Source organism: Opisthorchis viverrini, assembly GCF_000715545.1.
Source record: "Opisthorchis viverrini unplaced genomic scaffold opera_v5_159, whole genome shotgun sequence".
In the NCBI taxonomy this organism is placed as follows: domain Eukaryota; kingdom Metazoa; phylum Platyhelminthes; class Trematoda; order Opisthorchiida; family Opisthorchiidae; genus Opisthorchis; species Opisthorchis viverrini.
Window position 1 is genome coordinate 733,625 of NW_008751816.1, and position 24,401 is coordinate 758,025.

The window sequence follows — 24,401 nt, forward strand, 5'->3', positions numbered from 1 at the left end:
AGTTTTGTGTGTTTTGAACGGCCCCCCCCCCCCCCCCAAAAAAAAAAACCCAACTTCCTAAGGAGCATTAGTGTCATCGATAGAATAGGTTAGGGTAAACTCCGAGAAATCACAGGTCGGTTGCCAGTCAGAAGTGATCGCCTGTTTATCGGTCACACAACCAGATACCCCTAAAAAGGTAACTATTCGATAAACTCCAGCAAACACATTTGTCTCAGAAAACTGAGATAAGGGCATCCAGGTAACCTCGCTAAATTTACTTTCAAAAATCTGTGGTCCCGGAACATCGCTGTCCTAATGTCAGTTCCACACCGGAACCATACATACATCCCTGTTGCGAAGCGGATAGCTTACAACGATCCCGTAAGAATTGCATCCAAACAGAAAACATCACATATCCTCTCCTTAATACAGCTGACAGAGGACAGTTCTGGGCCAACCAGTAAAGTGATCTCGTTTTAAAGGAGCATCCCATGAGCTGAGAGCTGTGGATTTACCGTATTGCGATGCGTGACCTAGAATTGTTGAGTGATACCGCCAGACCCGTACGTCTGAGAAGTAGTGTGAAACGCACACACGCATATACCAAGAGATGTCCCCGAAGAGACGGAACATTGGCTTTCCTCATCAACCACGAAGCTAAGTTCCCATTCTATGTGAGGGAGGGTTGTCAGGTTTCGCCACCAAAAATATTGCTGATTATCATAACAACACAACACCAGCTTTGATGTGACACCCACATTATGCCATTGAGTTTTTCGAGTAAGTCTCAGAGGAACATATATGTAGCTGGCCAAGTATGCTAAGGCTTTGACACTGATTGCGGTTTCGTAAACTAATCACCGGACTCGGCTAACAGATAAAGGATCAATAGGCACAATCGAGTTGCCCATATTTCAAAACTGATGAAATGCGTTGCAAAGTCTGCTCCACCCAAGTACTGTCCACAAGTATTCCACAAAACATGATGCCAATTACAAGAACAGACGTTCCATCATTAATGTTAGGAACAACAACTCCACATACAAAACCCACATCACTATAATTTGCCACACCTGAAAGTTAGTGCATCTTCGCAAGGTTCCCAGACTGGGTTGTGCCTTACGGTAAATTAGTGTTGTAGGCAAGTGATAGTTCTTGGAAAGGTACTGTGACCAGAAAGTTGAAGAAACAGCGGAAAGTGCAGAGAAGGAGCCACTCACCTCGCATGGCTGCATATCCACTGATCTACGATCGCGATACCACCAGGACCGAGAGCGACCCATCGCTCCGGAGTAGGTTCGAACCGAAGCAGTTTCACACGTTCCAAATGAGTGCCCAGCTCATCAATATCTGAAACAAGCATTGAAAAATCAAAATTACCTGAAGAACAGGACAGAAAGTGACGATTACAATTCAAACTATGTACTGAAGGGTGGCGTACTTTTCCGGTTCCTGACTCTGACCGATTGCGACACCAACTCATAAAACGTCGTTACCTTCCTAAGTTGGAAAGGTGTGGTCTTACATGTCCTTTTCATGGAATAAGCAGACGAAGGCGAGTTTATGAACCATGGATAGGCAAGTGGCCCAGCTTTCGTAAACGGTCGATCGGTACAAGTTGCTGATGTACACTTTGATCAGACACAATAATAGCGCAGTTGCTTTGCCAGCCTACGTTCTGTACGAGTGCACCTCGGAACAAACATATGAAAACTGTGCGGTAAAACATCAGTACTCTGGAACTAAACTGAAAGGTTGAACAAAATGGCGATTGTAACCAACGGTGCGAAGTTGCATTGTTTAGCAAGCACTTTGAAGCACGCCCTAGTAGCGCAGTCGGTTAGCGCGTCAGTCTCATAATCTGAAGGCCGTGAGTTCGAGTCTCACCTGGGGCAGGACCTTTTGTCTCAATCCAAACTCGGTGGATTGGCACCCTCAGTGGTGAGTCCCTGACGGAATGGAGTCTCACAGCTCAAAAGCCAAGTAGCGTTCTATTAACTCTCACTGATGCAAAGCACTCCATTCGACCGAAGACTTGCAACCCGGTCAACATTTTGGTGAGTTACCGACAACGCCGAATCACATTTTCAGCGCAAGGCTGGAACTTCCGAACGTGAGCTATTGTCAAGGTAGAGCGCATTTCTGGGTCTGCCTAAAAACTATCTGCCACGGTACTCACGAAATGGTTGGTTCGAACCCCAGTGAACTGGCGCGCGATACTAATTTTTGAACGTCTCGAGCAAACTTCCACAGTGGCACGGGGCTTGTGCCAGAGGGGCTGCTAAAAAATGGGCATCCACATCGGTGCAGCTACGGAAAGATTCATGCAGATTGCGCGGAATTGATATCAGTGATGTATCTGCTGCTGTTGCGTTGCTGACGCTATCTCCAGAGAAGGTAGGTGTGCCTCTGCCCGCTTCTAGCCAAACTAAATTAGTCTTCTGCGATGAGGTACACGCTAAGTTACATGCTTCTGCGTTCCGCAGACTCATGGCATTTGTTTATCGCAGTCGACTTTTTCGGACTGAATGTGCCCGCCACACCTTGACCATGTAGTCAGCGTTCTCGTCAAAAGTATTCATCCACATAGCAGGCGATCACTTCCATCTGTGTACCTCCCTTTTTCTTGATCTGATTATCTACACCATCGACTTTTTCCTCATATCATTAAGCCAGCGTGAGCCGGACACGAGGGTAGCTCGGAGCACTACTGTAAATACAAACTATCCACAGATATTGCAGTATCATCTATGTGTACGCCAATTTCCTCATCGAAAGGATATCTGGACGACCTCGAGTCTGGAGTTCCAATGACAGACCCCAGCGACTCAATAATCGTTGCAGCCACATCCACAGGCGGTAATGCTGTCCCGTTGGTAAACAGTAGGCGCCTGGTCTCTGTGGCCAGTACTGATGCCACAATCGTAGATTCAGTGAGATAAACTGAGAATCGCAGCTGATGAGGAGCCCTAACTACTGGCAACTACACAAACAACGAAGACCACGTCATACTGAACGCCACACGTACAACTTTGACTTCAAGTTCCCAAGGGAAGTTTTGGATTCGAACTCTATCTGACGACATTCAGACGACATTTGAAAACAGTTAGTTGTCTAAGGAAGACAAACGCATTAGTCCGATACTACTAGCCAATAAAGCCTCAGCAGAATGGAAAGAGGAATAGGACATTTTCCGGGAAATGAGAAGGCAGAATTTTTTCCGAGCAGTAGTTTGGAACACTTGTTCGTACTCACACTATTCTCGTTTGAACGGTCTTCCTGCAGTCCTTGAGCGACTATTCTAGTGAGTCGGTACCAAAGGGAGGAAATACTGGACCCGAGTTTCGCTCTCGCTGGAGCTCACCGGCAGTGTATATCCTTACCCGAGCGGGGATTTGAATCCTAGACGACTGACACGAGAGGCGGGTATGACACCATCATTCGACCAATGCCCGTTGGATACACATGAGGTATCACTGCTGGACAGGCGAGCGTGTTCAAACATCAAAGCTATGGTTGGTTCGCCCAACAGACCCAGTAAGCATCCCGATTGTGACCGACCCATCTTTCAGGACTTCCCAATCAGACGGCGCCAGTTGAGCGCTGAGCACTGATGTCATGCTGTCGATGATGATTAGTTGTAGGCGGTTGCGGTTGCCAAAGCAACAAACTGCTAACTGACTTCAATAAGAACAACATTGCAATCCATCGCTTACTCTGGTGTAGCCTAACCAAAGTAACTGCGCAGGTAGGAGGAGAACTGTTCGAACTAGAGGAATGTGACTATAAATTCTAGAAATCCCATAAATAACCACGACCAACATGTCATTGCTATATACGGACTGTATGAAGTCTGCCCCGGAAGTCAACTAGCGAAATACACTTCGTGACAGTTTCACGGTTGGTTAACCTTGAGAGTGGTGCCATCAGAGGAGGACACAAACGGCCGTCTTTGGATATTTATATGATGCAGCACTGTCGATAAGGCTGCTGAAAACTTCGACGGCATGCTAACGGCCTCGCCTTTCAACGAATAGGTGTAGTCCCCGAGTTCCCAACAATCTTATTTTGTAACTGAATACTAAATTGAACGTAAGTGTGGTCAAAAACTAATCTGAAACATGAGTCGGCCTGTGTGCAGCACATTCAGTTGTAGAATAGCATAAACGAGAGGTCGAGTTGAGTCTCCCGTGAAAAATAAATTGATTTGCAAATGAATGGATTTCTCGAAAACAAGTCAAGTAGAACATAAGGTTGACGGAAACTCGGGGACTGCGCCTACCTGATGAGCCCCAATAAGGGCGAAACCGGTCGTGGGCTGTCCAAGAGTTTTCAGCAACCTTGTGAACAGTTTCCTCTATGACAATAATCTGCAGATTAATTTTTTCAACGAAGAACTTGAATGAGTTTCTCGTCCATTACGTTCTTGCCCACTGAGAACGTTTGCCTTCGATTAAGACGTGATGCAAGTCCAGTTTCGGTTCTATGTTTCGTGGAAATAGGCCTGCGACGTCTGAGAAAGTGCAAATATTTACAATGGGATCACACACACGACGAGCTTCCTAAGAGTTTTCTTAATTTTTATCACGGTGTTCACGTTCGTGGAGGATAGAGGTGGTCATTATCTGAAGAAAGATGGTGGAGTAAAAGCTGACGAAGAGGACAGTCACTGCACTGTGTTATTATTAACCTTTAGGGTATCCTTATTTGCTCGCACGGTCATTATGGGATCATCCCGATCTCCTCTTCTCTACCACAAGAAGATGAAATGAAACCGCCCTCCCAAATTAGATCGGTTAGGCTGTCCTCCTGAATGTTCCTTGTTCGTGGGGACTGTATTGCTTATCACATTAACCAATTGTTTCCGTAACTCCATCTTAAGCTCGTCATCGGGTGTCCACTCGTGTTAATGGTCCAGCTCGGTGGATATATCTTCAGAGGAGCAAATCTACCGAAGGTGGCAGATTGGACTTCACAATCTTACCACACGGCTGCCGTCATTTGGTGACCAGGTTTATCTGATGCGGAGTCAGTCCTGCTAGAGTAGAACGATAGTTACCGCTTATGGCTCAATCTCGCACGAATCCGACTAAAAATTCTTGAGGGAGGTTCAAAATTCAAACTTTGTTTACCACACCCTATCTAATGAAGCTCCAACCCAAGCACACGCAGAGTAAATTTGATTTGGTTCTGGCGATTGGAAAAACAGACGTACAGCAGTCATTTTATCACCTATCTACCGTGAATGAAAAGCTCGATCAAGTTCTACCCTATCAGCAGATTGCAAAACGTACAAACTATTGATGTGGGCATTAGCTTAGCCGAAACGAGTTCAGTTTTCTGATGTACACGATTCGGAACACGTACCGTTACTTGACTAAGTACTGGTGAGATCGCCCAAAACGGCCACGAAACGGTTGCGCCAAATTTACCAAACAACCAACAGCTGGACTTTCTGAGTAACCGACCGTCTCCAGTATATGAAAGCGTTTTGTGTACGTACCAACGGCAAGTGGAGAAGACTCAGGCTACAAATCAGCCACCGAGTTAAAGAGAAACGATGATGGAGACTTTTCTTGCCTAACCGCATTGGATGTAGTGGGAGATTGCCGAAGACATGTGCGCGTCCATGGGAAGGGGCATATAGAGCCTTTATAAAAGCGAAGAATCCAAAAGAGATGTCTTTTACTACCAGACGCTCCTAGTTTCCGACGACCAACGGAGTTAGAAGCAGCTTGCAGGTCAATAAAAACTATCTTTGTTGGTCGTTGAAAAGTGATGAGTGTACAGCATTTGTCGCAAAGTGAAGGTATGATCGACGCAACCCAATTGGATTCCTGTGAGTCAAAGAAACAACTGAAATTTCCGCAGAATCAACTTCTTATGATAGCCAAAGAAGATTCAACGAACACATTCAAACGCGAAATATCGCCCAGACACCAGGAAACCAAAGTCAGACCACTTCCATTTAGGTTTGGTTCTCTGAACTAACCAATAATCAGAACTAAGGTACAGCAAACTATATGGTCCCCCCCCCCCCGAGACAATAAGCGCTTTCGGCTGATCCGACGACGTCCGCTTATGTAACTGGGCCGACCAGGGAAAACTATGCATTCGGGATGAGAACAGTAGCGGATATTTCACTGTTTCCAAACCTACCGATGATGGCATAAGCACAGGCGAAAATGTTCGGTTTATGCCTGCGCATAGTTGAACTTGTTTTCCCACACTCCTCTTCACCATTCTTTGCCGAATGGTGAGGGAACTCAAGCTACATAAGCGTTATCCTGTTAGATGAACCATATTTCCAAATCAGTGGCTGGCTGGTTGCTTCTTTCTCGCCTTTCCAACACACAAAAAAGGACAAAGGGTTCGTAGTACAAAGTTTCTTCATAGTGCAGAGTGGTCATGTTTATGTACGCGTTATGCAGATACTCTTGGGGGTGCTTATTGTTCGGATTACTGAAGGAATGAGAGTTTTTATCGTGCGCCTTCTCTCCAATCGAACAATGCCCGTTCGTGGATATAGTTATAATCAGCCCCAGCCTAGGACTCAAGCCGTCTGGCCTCGTTAGAACGACAGTCACGTGGCGCTCCGAACGAAACACATTGTGGAACACCCCCCTGCGCACACATATGAATTTCCAAACACTAACTGTTATCAACACTGCGGAGTGGGTTTATCATCCATCTCAAGGTTGGCGGCTCAAACTGAAAGAGAAAACGCGCGGGTTTATCGAAAAACTTGGCCAATTTAGTCATCTCAGAATTTTATATGGGAATTCGTATGCTCTTGTGAGCTTTTATCCATTTCTCATTGTCCTCATATGCTGGTTCTTGGTTCACTCAAGAAGTTTCGGCAGCTTAAATGAGGTCAAAAACTTATTTCGTAGATGAATATTAGCTCTATATCCAGGATTTTGTGTCACTTTTTTGTCAGGTCATGATTTATTTTACATACACTCGACGATGCATTTTATCCTCTTAACAAAGTCTGAAAGTGGGACTAGAAATGTTTCCAAACATGCATATACCCGTTCTTCGCTGCAGACGGAGTCACTGACTCCTTTTTTAGCTGGATATCTCGCCTCGTCTAAGACTGCCAAGACCCAGTTTTAGACAGCGTTTTCCTCTTAGGGTTTTGTTCTTTTTTACAGTGATTTAATTGTGGTCACTTTCATGGTCCGAATATGCTGACATTCGATCAGAAACCAGGAGGTGATGAGTGCATCCGTACACCTAGATACAGACCCGATCACCATTACTACCGTCTTTTATGGCTGGGCAGAATTGCCGAAAGAACCAAATAAAAACTGAGCTAGTCAGAAAATGGCAAAATAGTAAATTACTTTGGGTTCTGGCGTTACGTTGGTACAGTAAGCAGTACAGTGATTAGGTACTGCTGACGCTCTGCTTTGACAGAGGTCGGGGAAAAAGGGAAGACAAGACCTTATTCTATTCAGCGATTTGCAAACCTTCTTTCAGCCACATTTATTCGCCAAAGCAAGATCATTAACTACTTGAGCGTCCACCAATAGGAAAACAAGTCAGCGGGTCAATCGGTAGTATCTCAGTCGAAGGTCACACACCACTAGTCACCACAATTCCGTCTACATGCACCACCTCTTCTGTGCACTGCAACGAACCGATGTGGTCATTGGGTCTGGCTATGGAATTGTTTCGACCACATTACTCATCCCAAGCGAACAAACTAACAGTCACGTTTTATGCCTCAAATTAGATCTTCCTCTCTTAAACGGGTTTTGGAACCACGAACAGAAACAACCAACAAGTGGAGAGGCCATGAGCTTTCGTAAGCAACACGAGTAGGTACCGAAAAACGAACAAACAGGCAGATTGCGGGGAAGCATAAATCAGCCTCCCCCCAAAGAGCATCCCTAAGAGAAACCGACGCTTTACACCGATTCCATCAGTTGGCTTGGAATTGCTACCCCTCGAGGGGCAACTCTCCAATCCCAGCAAGGACCACCACAAATGTCCCACAAAATGACTGGGGGTCATACAATGTGGATTTGCATCTGCATGACACGCCCGCCCTCCGGGGACTGCATCTCACATAAGACTGCTTGTGGTTAGTAATTCGGTGGTTTGGTCCTTCCGAAAAGAGAACGTATATTGCAACACATTACTTTTAGTAAGTCCCTGCAGACGGCCTCCCGAAAGGGGACAACCTTATTGCACTTTGTCTCCTTGAGAAAGCCACTTTATAAATTCGGTCGCAAGCGCTCCGTTCGAGGAGCCGATGTTTTAAAAAGGACGCAATCATACACTTCTTGAGAAAGCAGTGCGAACGACCAACGGAAACCAGCCTCTCTTGTGGCCTCCGCAAGATTATTTACCATTAACCAAGTGGAAGTCATCACTTTCTAGTGGTCTCATGACGGTGCTGCTTCCAGAGCGGATATAGTTTCTTCAAAACTGGATTTGACATCGACAAATGCGCTGGTACATAACCACAGTCCGTCTTTCATAACACTGTATGATATCTATGTGCAAATAAACTCGAAGACTGTGGTTTCTCTGGCCTTCACTTTCAACCACGTTTCGACGACACATAAGAAGGTTAATTGTCTAAGGGACAAAAAGACCATGCCGATAAGTCTAATCACTGATACAGCCTCAATAATAATGATAAGACAAGATATTTTCAGGTAAATGGCTAGAACATGTGTCACCAAGATTTCTGCATACATGAATTTTCCATGTAGGGAGACCGTATAGAGGGAGTAACCCATTACGGCCTCCGGAAGTTTATTACTGTTTCATGGGAAGGACGCACACGACCCACACACTCTTGAAGATTACTGCTCCAGAGTAAGACCGCTAAAATCACGAAACAGTGACCACAACTGCGCCAGTTTTACAACTTTGTAGAGATCATTCTCAACAGAAACGATCCCTCATAAGAAACCGTTTTTGCTTGATTTCCTAAAACAGATCTCATTGCTTACAACCCCTTCAATGACCGTCTTCCAGAAGAGACCAGTTTGAGGCCAACACCTTCAGATGTTCCAATCCAGTGCATAACATCTGGCCAAACCCTAACCCAGTCCCCCAAATCAATAGAAAACTCCTGGAAAACATCAGTGGCACATTTTAGAGCTTGGTCTTTATCATGATGACTATGGGATGAATTGAACCTGTGTGCCTCATGTTCAAGGACAATATGACTGGACTTAAATCACTGCAAGCCACCACAGAGATGGGTGGTGTTGTGAAGTTTGCGCTAGGAAGATATGCGTCGATCCAACAGCCTGCAGTTTGCTATGATTTAGTGTAACAAACGGCCACTGTCCATTAAACCAAGCTGCTTACAAGGTTGCTGAAAACTCTTCGGCAGTTCACTAAAAGTTTAGTCATTCTTGGGATTCATCAAGTCCCGGGTTCCAAGGGGTCTCATGTCAGCACCGCATAAAACATGAGTGGAGGTGTACACCCATTTACAAATAAAGTTAAGTTAAATTAAATTTGATGAAAATATTTCTCCAACATTCTGTGACCTTTGACGTTTGAGAAAGTGTAAATACTTAAAACGGAATAGCGCACAAGCTTCGTCGTCCCGTCCGTAACTGTAAAATTTAACTTTCTAACAAAACTGTCCCAACGTTCACCATGGTAACTATGTTCGTCGACGATAAAGCTGGTATTTGAAGAGGTATTTCTTGTTTTGCAGATGATTACACTAATGTACCAGCTTCATGGAGCTCTGATGCACCTACATTGTTGTTGGCTGGGAGATTCCTTGGTCCCTCCAGGACTGGCTGCCTTCTAATATAGACCGTGTCAGTGAGCGGGGTGAATGCCGTGTTTACAATGGTCCTCAGCTGCTTCTAGAATCCTGCACTTAAAAAAATCATCGAAAGTATGCAGCGGTTCTATTGGTTCACGCTGATGAATATAGCTCCAGAGAGAGGAAATTGCCGAGAAGGGCGTGCGTGTTGGCCTTCAAAGGCTTCTCACCGTCTATTATCCATACAGGATGGCTTATTAGAGGTACGATCGTTCACCCAAGAAAGGCCACTCCAAAGGAGAAGCTCTTCTATGTACATCCTCTCGGAAGGATTAGTGGACGCGAATGAAGGACATAGTTGAATTTACACGTTCTTCGAAAATTACTTACTGCTACCCCCAACCCCACTCAAGGAGTAAATGAATGGATTAGAGCTGAGAGGAGTTGTACAACAAACTATCCTTCTGACATTGTTTGTCAGAAACTGCATCACCCTAAGTGGAGCGTGACCGTCCACTACGAGACGAAACGCTGCGGTCTGTTCAGCGCCAGACTCCATATGCTGCAGCCAATCAAAGCCGGACTCGATATAGCTTCCACATGAAGCCAGCCAAACAGTCGCGTTCATCAGCACAGACTTGACCACTGGCTAATTCACCAATGGGGATTTCTAGAGTAACGGGAGATTGATAGATCCAGATTCTCACGGTACCAACAGCTGAAGCATGGATTACTAGTCCAACTTATCCGATATCCACATCACTGGGGTTGTTTGCTTTGCTTTTTGTCGTGACAGCAGACGTATGATCAGGGGGCGTTTTGGTACAAACGCAAGAGGCCAAAACACGATTACAGAGTTAAGATAACCAAGATAACGTACAAAAGGCGCCGAAATTCTCCGTTGGATGTTGTATCTTCACACTATGCAGAAATGGCATGCCGGCACCTGAACTAACAGTCAAGTGATTTATGAGGGATATCTGGTGAATTATCAGGTGGTAAAGTTTGGGAAGCTTCACATGTCTAAGCTCCGCCTAAAATGCAGTGAGGATACATCGTCCCACAGGTTGGTTGCTATGGCCTGAAAAATGCGGTTCGTAAGACGAGCATACGCTGCACCCAGAGGGTCGCAGTTACGAGAGTCAAGCTAAATTATAGGCAAGATTGTCGACGAATCATCATTACAGTAATCCGCTTCCTGAGTGACATTTTTCTGGGGAGAGACTGCTAAGTCGCATTGTCCATTACAGCAATACGCGCCAGTCACGACTCAGTCGCCAACTCCTTCTCTCCTAAAAGGACGAACGCCTTAGTTTCCCATGATCAGTAATATCATAGTCACGAGGCGAGATGGCTCAGTGGTTATAGCGCAAATCTGCTGACCAGAAGGTCCGTCGTTCGAATCCAACCTTTGCATCTCGACTTCACCTGTCTAGGCTTGGGTAAATTGACAGTATCCTAGCCCTCGTGCTTCCTGTCGGTAGCATAGAAGGTATGTGCCCAAAGGATGTTACAGCTGAACGACTAATTATAGTCACGAATGGAAAACAACTGTGGTTTTACCTACTAATAGCGTTACTGTACTCAAAGGCCAGAACGCTTCAACGATACTCATTTAAAAAAAATTATCAACCTTGGCGGATAAACTAACCACCAACAACCCAACATCCCGCATAACAGCAAATTGTGTAACTTCACCTATTTTATTGGCATCGGTTGAGAGGAAGACGACATTTATCACAGTAGAATGCTCAGAAGCCAAATAGTCCAGAGCGAACCGGATCTGAGAGGCCAATTGTACGGGTGAAGGCGTATTGATCCACCTATCTCCGGACGATTGCACGTAGTCACCGCAGCGCCAATGCACAGCCAGATAGGGCCCTCCCACAGCCGGTGCGAAGGGCCACGTGCGATGAAGCCAGGCGGAACCCGGACCACGACCAGGAATAGAGAATGGAGAGAATGTGTGATCGGGAATATCGGTGGAATTCAAGTAGGTCCGGCGGAACTCGTCAGCCACGTCACGCAGTTCAGAAGCGAATACCATACTTCGTCGGATCTAGAATAACAAGAGAAGTAATGAACAATCACCGGTCGAATGATAACCTTATGGGGGATGTGGACCTGTCATGAAGCAAATTATTCACCAAAAATGCACATGGAGTTGGGTTGAACCTTCTGTGGGACTCGACCGAATGAACATCCTCGAAACCAGCAGAACTCATTACGGCCAGAAAGGCCATACAACAGAGGCCATAGAGACTGTGATAGCGCGCGCAGACCCCTCGAACACCGGTTAATCAGAAGCTTGAAGAATGACAGAGAATGCTGGTAGATTTCGGAGACAGAAGATGGAGAAGGCCTTCGCTGCAGGCAACAGCCGCGCCCTATTTCAGCTGATTCGATCAATCAGTGAAGAGAATTCATTCCCTCAATGTTCAGTTTAGCGATCAGCTGAACACTTCAAAGAACAGTTCAGCTGGTCTCCTTCAAAACAAACGCTGAGAGAACCCAGCGGGCCTGAATAGAACATCAACAACAGAAATCCAACGTGACATATCAATCCAGAAGCACAAGGCACTTGGCCCATGTGGTCTGCATCCCGAACTCTAAAAAGAAGGTGTCGACGTCCTGACGTCGACGTCTGACAACCATACTGCTGATTTGGCATGAAAACAAAGTACCAACCGAATGGAGGTCCTCGACCATCGTCCCAGCTTAAAAAAGGCACCACGTCATGCGAAAACCATAGTTGAATCAGCCTGGTATCCGTCGCATCTAAGGTGCCCTCTGGCATTATTCTGCGCAGGCTGATCGAGGGTCGCTTCCTTCCAGCATGGCGGCTGGGCACTCGAAGTGTGTTGCAGCTGAACGATTCTCATTTATTATTTAGGTTGACCGATTATCGCGAGAAAAATTCATGAAAATCGAGTTGGGTTTCGTCCTGGCCGAGGATGCATAAACCCTATCTTTACATTACGATATTCTTGAACAGCACCACTCGTTTAAACGTACTGCAATGTTCTTTTACCTTGATCCCAAACCGCTTTTGACTCTGTTGATCGTGAAAAAATTTAGTGGCGCCTGGCCCAACTTTATTTCCCTTATGAGGACAATGTATGCCCATTCCTGTAGACACGTACGAGTATACGGGAAGCTCTCGCCTGAGTCCACCACTTCCAGTGGCGTGAGACAAGGCTTCCCCCTCTCACCTTTCCCCTTCAACTTTGTTACTATTGTGTTTCTGGATATTTCTGTCCGCCCCCGGAAACTCGAAAGTCAAAATGCTTCAGAACATTTGCTCACAGAAATTGGACGTCTGGACAATATGGCACTCAGATCATTGACTCAGCACCTCCAAAAATGCAAACCACCTTAATAACCTGAATAACTCTGCCGCACTGTTTGACATGCGATTCACAGCTGCCAAGTGTCAAGCGCTGCTACAAGACTGTGTGATCTAACCTAAACCTCATGCTTAAGGAAGAGATAATCGAAGTGGTAGATAAATTTGTTAACCTGCGTAGTTGTATAAATTTCGGTGGACCGGCTGAAGATGAGATTATTTCTAGAATCGGGAAATCCAGGGCAGCTTTTGCCAACCTATAGCGCCGACGTCATGTGAGTTTGTCTGTCAAGGACAGAGTCTAAACTGCGGCTAGGCAATCCATGTCGCTTTACGGATCAGATACGTGGCCCCTACGCGCATAGAACATACGAAAGATGGCAGTATTTGACCATCGGTGTCTTTAGACCACTGGTGGGGTCTGGTGGGAACATCGAATTAGTAATGTTGAGGTACGCCAGATGGTCATAGGAAGAAAGAACTCGCTCGCGATAAATGGTTTACTCACGCCTTATAGGTTACGCTAGCTAGTACATTTATTCCGCCTCACAGAGCTCTTTTCGCCCAGCCCTGAGCTGAATGGAAGCGACCAAGAGGTTGACGGTGCATGACCTGACAACGAATTATGGAAACATCAACCGGTGAACTTGGTTGGGTCGATAGCTGCCTCCTTCCTGGACGGGGACTCTGGAACTCAACCCATCATTGGTTAAAAACACTGGCAGAAATGGCCTAGTCGAGCAGTCAGTGACACATTCGCAGCTAACCAATTTCCGAATTAACCAAACATGCCATCGCCTCCAAAGCTTGGCTGTATGTCCCACACTCCCCCAATTCCCGGTGATCGGAACTGTAGCAGCTGGAACCACTGTGCCTATGGCACGCGGTTTATAGCTGATACATGGATTGATTGATTCTACGGGACCCTGGGCAGCGGTTTGTGATGTAATTAATCAAATCCTTTGAGTGAACGTTTAGCACAGCATGGCTGTACCAGGATATGCATACTTTTAAATGAAACATGCCTGACATGCATCAAATAATCATTTTTATTCAGAATGTCATGCCTTTTGGTGCCAGGCTGCCCAACTGCACTTTTCGAAGTAAGAAACCGAACCGACGTGAAGCAGAAGACAAGAATATTGGACACCAGTTAATCGTGAACAAAAAATGCATCGCACGAAGCAGAACGAGGCGCGGCTTAAAAGTTGAAAACGATTGCGCTGCCGTTTCGTGAATGTCGTTCATCATGGGTGCGAAGTAGCACCTGGAGTAGCAATCATTTTCAGAGGAGAACAGATAGGCTCTGGTAACTTGGGACTGATTGTGGGGTCACAGAATGTGTCCATCCACTAACATGTTGCTTATAAATGGTCCTCGACTAAATGTTTGTCCACAGATCTATGACAATTAGTAGATAGTGAGTAATCAGTAAATTGCCGTACACAAAGAAAGTAACCGAGCTCGTGTGGATGATGATTGGTCATAGCCTAGACAGTCCCAATGCAAAATGAGATATGCCCACTTGCCACAGAGACCTACTTCATTCAGAAACACCAGCAGAAATGAGTACTCTTTAAAGAACGAACTACCTATGAACTCACTGTCCAATACTCCGCGCTCCACTCGCTCAACTGGCCGTGAATAACCGTTTCAGCAGACCCCAAATAGATGGATCTTGAAAAGAAGTTGGGAGAAGGCGATTAACAGGATTTGACTGACAGAGGTAAGGAAACTTAAACCAGCGAAAACGAGAGAAAACCGTCAATAGCAATTCGAGGGGAGCATGAAGGCCTAGATTTCGCTTAGATGCTCAAGTCCAGGTAAGGGGCCGAAAAACAGACCTCTAAGCCACTACTGCCAGTCGTAATCATTTTCAGGGTCTGAAACTTAACAGGCGATTGTGGGGCAAGTACACCACAATGGACGGACAGTTGTACCTCTGAAGATAAACGGGACTCCAAAAGAACTAGACAAAATATGTCGAAACTGAAAAGTAGTAGGCTAGATGAGTGGTCTGAAAACTGAAGATGCATCGGCCAATTGAACAGCTCTATAGAATTGATGCACACAATGGTTTTCGGCATGGGTTTAGCCCCAAACGTGGCAAAAACCGTAGTGGGATTTCCGCGAGCTCGAGATGCCTCAATTGTAGAGTCGCGAAACTGCTGACCAAAAAGTCTGTGGTTAGAACCCAACCCTGGTCTTCCGACTATACCAGTCTAGCCTTGAGCATACTGGCACAGTATCTACTGCGACAGAATGCAGACCAGAGCTATCAAAGGTGGATATCTTATACACTGACCCGAGCACCGGAAGTGGGTTGGGCTTACGCAGGCGTCAAAAAATGTAACCACGTTTAAGGTCATGCAGCGATCACAGTCTACGTCACTCAACTTTACAGCCCGAACATCCGACACCATGTGGTTCGTAGATAAACTGAGTTGAGTACGGGGTCGTTAACCATATCCGAATTATTGGTCAGTGTCGAATTGCATGAAACACATCCACGAAAATCTAGTACATGCATCGCGGTAGGACAGGATCTATCCAGGACTAGTTCAAAATTGCGATGGCCTTGCGCTCCTGGACTTTAACATGGAACCTATCGAAAGAAGTGCAGCTTCACTAGGTCGACGCAGACGGAGCTACGAATGCTGATTAGCAGTAAACAGGGGAGCTTCGGTGGCAAAAGTGACCTACTTTATCGGCCTATTTATATCGATGGATCCCAACAAATCTTCGAGAAATGGTGCCAGCGACAAAGGCTCCAACGCTCCCGTGACGCAGTCATACTGTGAGGCATTGAGAAGTCCATTTAAATGCCCTTCGTTCATGTGGGGATAGAGAGTGATTGGTGGATAGTATGGGGAATCGGGTGACTGTAAAAAAGACGAAACAAATTCTGGTAAGTTTTGTGCTAGCCCGTTGCACGAACTATCTGTCCATTATAAAAGCAGTCTGTCCCCGCATCGAGACCCTAGCACAAAACCGCTGTCAAAAGGATCAATGTAGAGTTAATCTATTCGAACCCTCAAAGCTTCAGGTTTTATCGCTTGCTTGTGCCAGGAAGACCATGCGTGTTATCTATCTACAAGACAGTTCTCTCACCCCTATCTCCCGTCTAGCACTCACTTCAGTTGTGGCTTAAGATAGCCTTTTGCAAAGTTATCATCATAGCCAACAGGAACAAAAAAACATCAGCAGCACCTACCATTTGAGGGTTTGTCATAAAACTACCAAAATTGATCTAGTAAAGGATGAAAAGAGGAAGGACCGTATGGCCATAAGGTGACAGTCAAGAGATATGAACTCAATGATATTCAAGAATAGCATTGGATCAGTAGATCTGCGCAGTTATATTTGAGAACTTCATTCAGCACCGGCCTGGGGTGCAAAAATAGACGAACTCGACCAGGAGGTTAAGGTGGGTGGTAACAGGATGGTTAGTCCCCTCCAGTCCACAGGAAACATTCGGGGTTATCGCACAGGGAAACTACTGTCGCAGTAGCCAAGTGACAGCGGCCGCAAACTGTTAACACTTGGTGCACCAATGAACTGGAAACAAACAGAAGGTAACGGTCCGACATGGCGTATCAATTGGTAACACTTGGTCAACTAGTTATTGTGCTTTGCTGTACAAGTCCGACCGATGACAGTGCATGACGCTTCAGATCCGTTTCTGATCTGTTCGAACCCGCAAACACGTTTCCCAGGTCACGTAATAATAGAATAGGTCTCTGCAGGGACGCATTACGCCCTACGCTGATTCCTATCATGCGTAAAGAGAATCACGTGAGCCTCAACCAGAACAGCCCTCAGCTTGACAGTGATAAATTTGTTTCCCGTTGCCATATCACGAACAGTAAAGATGGTTTACTCAGCGCGTGTCACTTGTCACGGCTACATTAAGCTGAAAGTCTACGCATTGACTTGACTATTCTGATTCGATGCTAGATAGTCGCCTAAGTACTGCTTCCTTATAGACACGTTGCAGCCAGCAGCCAAAGGAGACACAGGTGATCAAGTGCTTGAAATCAAATTACCCAAAGAAACCACTGAAGGAGATCTCTCGCAAAAGAAAATTGGATCCCATACATAAAAAAACAGTTGTAAAATGTACCCGCGTACCTGATAACGGGAACGTACTTCCTCCGAGCAGAACTCGACTGAATCCAGTCTTCCGGAGAAACTCTCAACGGAATCTCGGAATAACTGAACGGCGAGATCAACTCGTTTCCCGATAGCATTCAGTACTGAGAGCGGGGATGTGGACAAAGGGTACTGAATCAGAAAAATCATGGACCCACGTTAAATAAATGGTGAGCCGCACAAATCCGATGTTTGTTAGGTTGTGGACCGTAGCAGACGAGTAAGCGGAAACCTGGTTGGAATCTACACAGATCCCCCCCCCCCCCCACCTCACTAAAGATATAGGGTCAGATTGAGTTGGAGAAGAAATGGTTGTGCACGAGAAAATTGAAAGTTGTCAGCGAAAATATGCGGTTCTGCTGGAAGCAAGGCGTTTGCTTCAAGGCTGGATGGTCTCGATCTGGAGCTGGTATTTATAACGTGTCTTACGTCAAGGGAGTAACTCAGGAAATTAAGAGCCGCCCTATTTGAGAGGATGGTTTTTACATCGAAGAACTTATAAGGAGGATGGTTGTATATTCAACACTACGGGAACGAGATTATCCATTTTTGACTTATTGGAAAGGTTGGGTGACGTTATTTTAGCCCTAATATGTAGAATGAAGACTGACGCAAATATGCATTGTAAAAAGAGGGAGGAGCCGGGAAAAATTAGTTACTTGCAGAATAGTATGACGCAACGGGTGAGCGTGACTGGGTATGTACACTACTTACACTGAAATCAAACTAATGTTAACCCTCTACTGGGGCGAAATGGCTCAGTGGTTAGACAGCGAATTTACTGGCCGAAAAATCCGTGGTTCGAATCCGACCTCTGTATCTCGACTTCTGTTTAGGCTTGGGCAACTGGCAGTATCCCAGCGCGTTCCTTCGGGTGGCGTGACAGCTAGGAACCGGAAGGGTGCTACGGGTGAACGATTTTTTTAACCCTCTGCTATGCACGTTGAACTAAACTGCCATTCACAGAGGTCACGTGATTGAGTAACTTCTGGTTGTGATCAGAGTTTAGTTGGTCACCCACATTACACTCGCTGGGTGGGCTGAAATGACCAGCTTTCGCACATTGCAACCATCTGGTGGTCACCGTTTGGGTAATAATAGTACGACGGATAACTGACGCATAAGGCATCAGAAAAATCCCCAAAAAACTACAGTCAGAATCAGGATGTCAGTCTCATTTGGTGGGAGAAAAGTAAGCAGCTACTCTCAATTAGGGAAACGGTGCAGGTTAGCGAAACGAAGGGACTGTTCATTATAAGGTGCCATAATCGCAAGAAACAAGGTGAGAACACAACATCGGGTGTCTCCGTGTTGTGTTCCACGTGGTTTAATACGCTTAGACGTGCTATTATCAGTGACAGAAGATCGTGAATGAGTCTAGCATGAATCTGATCAGTAGATCTCCTAGCAACACATCCCAGAATCCGAACGGCAGCCGATTTCGATATATCATCGAACTAATCTCTTTTTCAGTCCTGGCAACTAAAGGACGAGCATTTTCAAAATGCGCGTGTAGTCAGTTGTTCAGTGAAAATGTTCCGGTCAACACATAAAAAAAATGACGCAGTGCTAGTAGACCACTCACTGAAAGTGGTTCACAAGATTACTATCATGTGGTCCGCTTTCAAGTTCCAAAAGCCTGTCTCCTCCCTTCAAAATGGCTGTGGCAGAGCAACTACCACAGCTGGTCACATAATTCGGAAGTGTTCATTCGGAGTGCTAATGTACACCCAGAACTCAAGGACTCTTTCCATCACTAATGACTTACTGATTAATTCTAGGGATTTGGGTTTCGAGGCAGCATGTAAGGTTGTTGTGGGCCCTGTCGCTTGGCACCAACCTCCACATCTACTGGTTTTTCAGTTTAACTTTGTAGCCAAAGGTGTTTTTTACGTGACTGTGCATGTGTGCACGTATATATATGACTGGATATGCACTACTGACGGTTAGTGTTAGCCGTTGGGAAAAATTCACACATTCAGCTAGAATGTCTGACCACTGGACACAAAACAAATAACGTACCGGTAGTCATGAACTCCTCCAACTCCATAACGGGGATCACCTGGGATAGACTGTTCAGGTCGAAAAAGGTTGACCATGGCAGAGGATCTGAGGACAGAGTCACGTTTGGTAACTGGCTGGCTGCAGTCATCCAATGAGACATGGGGATCCAGGGAGGGAGGACTAAAGTCCAAATGGTCGGACTGCTGGTCTCACGTTTCAGGTTTAGTAACCTGTAGGACGGTAAAAAGAACCCTGTTTTGAATTTCAGTGAAAGGGAAGTGTAGGTTATGGTGAGGCCGGTCAACAAGACCTTCCCTCAATACCGAACCGCAAAGACCTGGGGACATCCCTCAAATGGTCTATGGGACCATCAGTGGAGTCTCCATAACAAGTAAAATCACCCAGAGATACTCTACCCCTCGTCAGTGTTCCCCAGGGATTCTACCGTGGCATTTTATGGTTTCAAAACGTTAATCATTCGTGAATGCAGTGGTAGTGTGTTCACAAAACAGCGTAGACTCATCAGGGTACACTTCATTTTTTAAATCTCTATTCAAACTAAACCTTGGCGATCAAAGATATGATCGGCTCAAGTAGAGGATGTTATGGCGTTTGATAAGTAACTGCATTAGAACAGTTATGTGTCAAACCCACTATCGCTAAGCAGTGACCAAAGGGCTCCTAGATTTACTGAAAACTTAGCAAACTGGTTCTGACACTGATATAATGGTTTGGAAAGATTTGGTTGTTCTCGTGAACAGCGATGAATGATGGAGGTATGTGATATCAATGCTAACAGCTCTTAAACCTATATCGACAAAGCTGATGTGGCGTTGCAGATAAGTTGTGAGATTATATGGCTTGCGAACGGTACATGTTTATGTGCTATGCACTCCGACAGAGGCGAATTAATTGACGTATGTTAACGCGCCGGTGTAAAACCAGCTTGGAGAAACCCAAGTCATCCATTACGGTAGTTCTCGACTTAATTTCACCATATTTCTCCATAGGACCATGCGCCAAAATAGCATTCCTTCCCAAAAAGATTGGTCACATGATTTGGTTTCAAATGAAGCCTACCAACCATTGACTTGAAGACAAATGATTATTTTCAGGCCCTAGAAATACTTCATGAAATACTTCAGTGCTTCACTATTGAAAATTACTGTTTCATCAAGTTCTTTTCATGAAGCAAAGTCGAATATCGTTACACTGGAACACCCCTAGCTGCCATGCCACCCGAATAAAGCAGGAGGGCTGAGATACTACTAGGTTAGCGAAGCCTAAACAGGAGCAGTCCAGATACCGAAGTTGGATTCGAACCATCGACCTTCCGGTTAGGGAGTTCGCACGTAACCAGTGAGCTATCTGGAGCTAAAGCAAAGTAGACGCGAGATAAAACTACGGTAAATCTACTGATCAATCAAAGGCATATGAACGTATATCCATAATGCCTGAGAAATTCCATTTTCCGCATTGCACTTCTCCCCAAGCCTGCCCTTTATCAAGGGGTTTCACTGTATACGCAAAACAAGCTGCTGGCAAATCAGACTCCACAATCCCGCGTATAGTACTGACTTTGACGAAGAATCGCCTTTGGCTGCGCGAAAGAGCAAAGTTTGTAGCGGTAGCTAACCGCGGGTGTGCTTCGCTCCGAGGAGACAGTGGTTGCCAACGTGACTGGGTTGACTGGTAAATGCTTTCACACCTTTTCAGAGGCTAGCCACCAAGAACAACTGCAAATCGCACCGAGTGGATGGATTACGGCGAACAAACAGCAGCCTGGAGGTAGGCAAGGATTGGTTATAATGACCAACTAAAATTGAGCATTTTTAGCACGATGCTTCCCACTTCGTCACCAGGACTTTAGGGTGGCGTTGCGGAAAACCCTATCATCGCCCTACAAATACAAATATAACAATCTCCAGATGTCCCCATTGAGATTTGTATCTCTTGACATACCACAGCGGGCGGGACAGCAAGTTAAGGACTAACATAGGAGATACGACGCACGACTTAGGGAACTTTGACAGTTAAACGGTCCTCTAGAATGAAACTTACATCTTCTGACCAGTAAAGAATTCTTATGGATAGTGACTAGCCGAACCATCTATGGAACTTTTTGTTCTTTCTAAAAACTATGTGTACCTCACTGCAGCTGATACGCGCGGTGATTCTGCTGCCGAAAAGCGACACTTCTCTGAGTGGTGCGATCCAAAAAGGCAGAATAAATCACAATGCAGCAGAGTACATTCTACCCATGGCATCCAAGCTAATGTCATGTTGGGAGCATAGACATCGAAAGCTGGCGAACGTTACCACCATTTCTGATGTTTTTCTTCCGTCAGTTTGGACTTATGCACCTGCACAGACCACCAACTAGGTGCGTGATTTGAACCCAAATCCTGCCACTTCGATTGTTCCTGTCTAGGTTTGGACAACCAGGCACTATCTTGAGCCTCGTGCTTTCTTAAAGTTGTATGGTAGCGCCGAAAGCATACCAAAGCTGAACGGTTATTCTTCTACTCAGCCAGGCAGACGAACCGATCGATGACATCGATGGGCTCGTCTACAAGCATGAGGTCTATGTTTGATTCCATTCAGTGTCATGGCAACAGTCTACACTTGGCAAGTGTGACGATGGGGGTGTCGTAACATTAATAAACGTTCCGAGCACTGGGTACATTAACCCCGTATGTACGTTTGAATGTCACGCATATGTACAACCCACGAACAAGAGAGCCGGAGATGCACATAAAGTGTCACCAGCTAGCATCGCAAGATCTTAAAATTTTTACCCGTGCCGAATTTCAGCAAGCCAAAAAGAGGGTAAAATCGAGTCTGGAAATGCAAATCTATGAGTCCTGATCATCAATAACGAAGACAAAATTCACGAAGTCACTTTGGCTTCAACTGAAGTAAATGTCAGGTGAAGAGGGCCAACAACTGTGCAGCAACTGTGGGCTTCAAATCTTGGCTTCGATCTGAAAATTACATGAAATTTCCTTACGAAGAGAATTTCCAATCACTTGAGAATATCTGGTGGACAAATATTCTGCAAAGGCGCCAAATGGAGGACTTCAGGCGATTGTGACCATCGCGAGCAAGCATAAACCAGCAACACTATCTGGATCCACTAAGTTCGCCATTTTCACATAGTTAAGGAGACGTGATTCTCTTATGACTGCCGTAGTACAAGGCCGCTGCAGATCGAACTTAATTAAATCCTGATGAACGTGTTTATGACCCGAGGCACTGAGCTCTGAGGATGAAGTCACATGACACCACTTTGACAGAAATAAGTCATGCCCCCTCTGAAAGGATAGCCCTCAGGAAAGACCACCCATCCAACTAATACGAATTCGATTAGTGCTTTGGATCATCTTCGAGGGTGAGTTCCTTCCTATGCAACTAACTATGCACTGTCTCTTCAGATACACCCTCAGGAAGAAACAACTGCACCAACTCAGTTCGATCTCCACCTTCTGTGTATCAAGTTGGTAAATGTGAGTCAATGATGTGCATTTCCTAAGTAACGCAAGCACAGGTTTAAACGTTTGGAAGTAAGCACCAGAATGTAAGCGCGGTACGCTTGGGTGCGAACTGCTTTTTAAAAAACCTGAGGTGAGCTAGTCGCTAAAAATACGATTGTCTGGAAGTACAACTAAACGAGTGCTCCAAAGGTATCGAAAATGCTCATAGTCGGGTAGATGCAACAATGAAATCAAACTAAGTGCTCCATATGTGGTATTACTTATGAAACCTAAAGAAATTCAAAGTGCGGGAGCCGCCGAGGCTTGGGTAGAATCGATCAGAAAGTCAGGTTAGGGACGGAAACCCGAGAGTCTGTCATGCTTTCCATCTGCTTATTACTATACTTACCCTATATACTTGTATTGAATCTTTGTATGTACAGTTCAGCTCATCTACGCCTGTTCTTGAACAAGTAAAAAGTTGTTCATCCTCGATAGTTCCGACTGTTTTCTAATCGTTTAGTTGTAGCACCTTTTCGGCGCCTAACCGCCATGCCACCCTAAGGTTGTACGAGGGCTGGGATACTGCCAGGTTATCCAAGCCTAGATAGGGGAATTCGAGGCAGAAGTCGGGTTCGAACCACGGACCTTCCGGTCAATAACTTTGCGCTCTAACCACTTGGGCCATCTTTTCTAACTCGTCCTCGGACATATTCTAAACGTTAATCCACAGCTGACTGGAACTCGATGCGCCAAGCAGCCGTGAGTCTATGGTCTTATTTGTTCTGAAAGTTTGAATCCAGGAAATTCACCGGGGATCCAGAAGGCAGGCAAACAACCTGACACCGGTACTCCTTGATACAGAGCGCAGTTAGGAGTTTGATGTTACCCAAGATGAAGGGCTAGACGATTGCGCCGCATGGTTGCACCAAACTGCGGTTGAACAGTACCTCGGTCCTCAGGTTTCCTACTGAGTATGCACAGACACGAGAGGAAAAGGTGTCAAACTAGAACTATGGAAATATTCAAGGAAGAAACAGTCAAGCGGACGCCATCATCCGATGGCCGCACCGAGCTCCAAGTAGGCCTCATCTCAACTGAAGCTAAAAATGATTTATTCAGAAACTCCAGTAGGGCAACGTATTTCCAAAAGCAGTCCACCTTACTGATGAACAACGCTAGCAGCCGAACAATAAAAGCGAACAAAAGCCCACTCACCGAACTGTGTTGGCCATCCGAATATAGACATCCCTCCGTAGGTTGAAGCCTTCTCCTTCGAACACATCATATAGCAAGTAGCTGGGTGATCGAAATATAGAGTAGGAAGGATATCACTTACTTCTCGCTGTTGCACGGGCCATGAAACAGAACGAAAATCAAAATGCTAAGCAGAAATTGGATGCGCATTCAGCACTTGGTCAACGACGTCTGAAAAACAAGAGGAAGAAAACTTGTTCATTGTGGAGCCTAAGTCAGCAGCAGCTGTGAGGACCGCGTACTTGCTGAAGTGGTCATAGTTGCAACGGTTTCTCTCATCGATGATTTGGGAGAGGCGGGAGCTGATGCGCACATGCAGGGTTGTCAGTCAACTTTTAGGTGAGGAGATTGAGAGGGGAGCCAGGCATTGAAGGAAACAGCTTGGATGTACGAGCGGTATTGAGGGCGCGACTGGGCCATCCGACAATGTCTCTAG

The 24,401-nt window shown here is 45.6% G+C and overlaps 1 protein-coding gene across 1 annotated transcript in view; it reads right to left on the reverse strand.

The window, feature by feature from the left end:
* Positions 1 to 24,115, reverse strand: part of T265_07143 (hypothetical protein) — a gene marked incomplete at both ends in the record, with an annotated part of 32,132 nt that extends 8,017 nt beyond the window's left edge. Inside the window, 8 exons of the mRNA XM_009172587.1 lie at positions 1,203 to 1,332; positions 11,432 to 11,792; positions 14,684 to 14,756; positions 15,783 to 15,961; positions 17,211 to 17,335; positions 19,254 to 19,465; positions 23,927 to 24,007; positions 24,048 to 24,115. Coding sequence (XP_009170851.1) covers positions 1,203 to 1,332; positions 11,432 to 11,792; positions 14,684 to 14,756; positions 15,783 to 15,961; positions 17,211 to 17,335; positions 19,254 to 19,465; positions 23,927 to 24,007; positions 24,048 to 24,115 — 1,229 coding nt within the window. The remainder of the gene's footprint in view (positions 1 to 1,202; positions 1,333 to 11,431; positions 11,793 to 14,683; positions 14,757 to 15,782; positions 15,962 to 17,210; positions 17,336 to 19,253; positions 19,466 to 23,926; positions 24,008 to 24,047) is intronic.
* Positions 24,116 to 24,401: the final 286 nt, after the last annotated feature.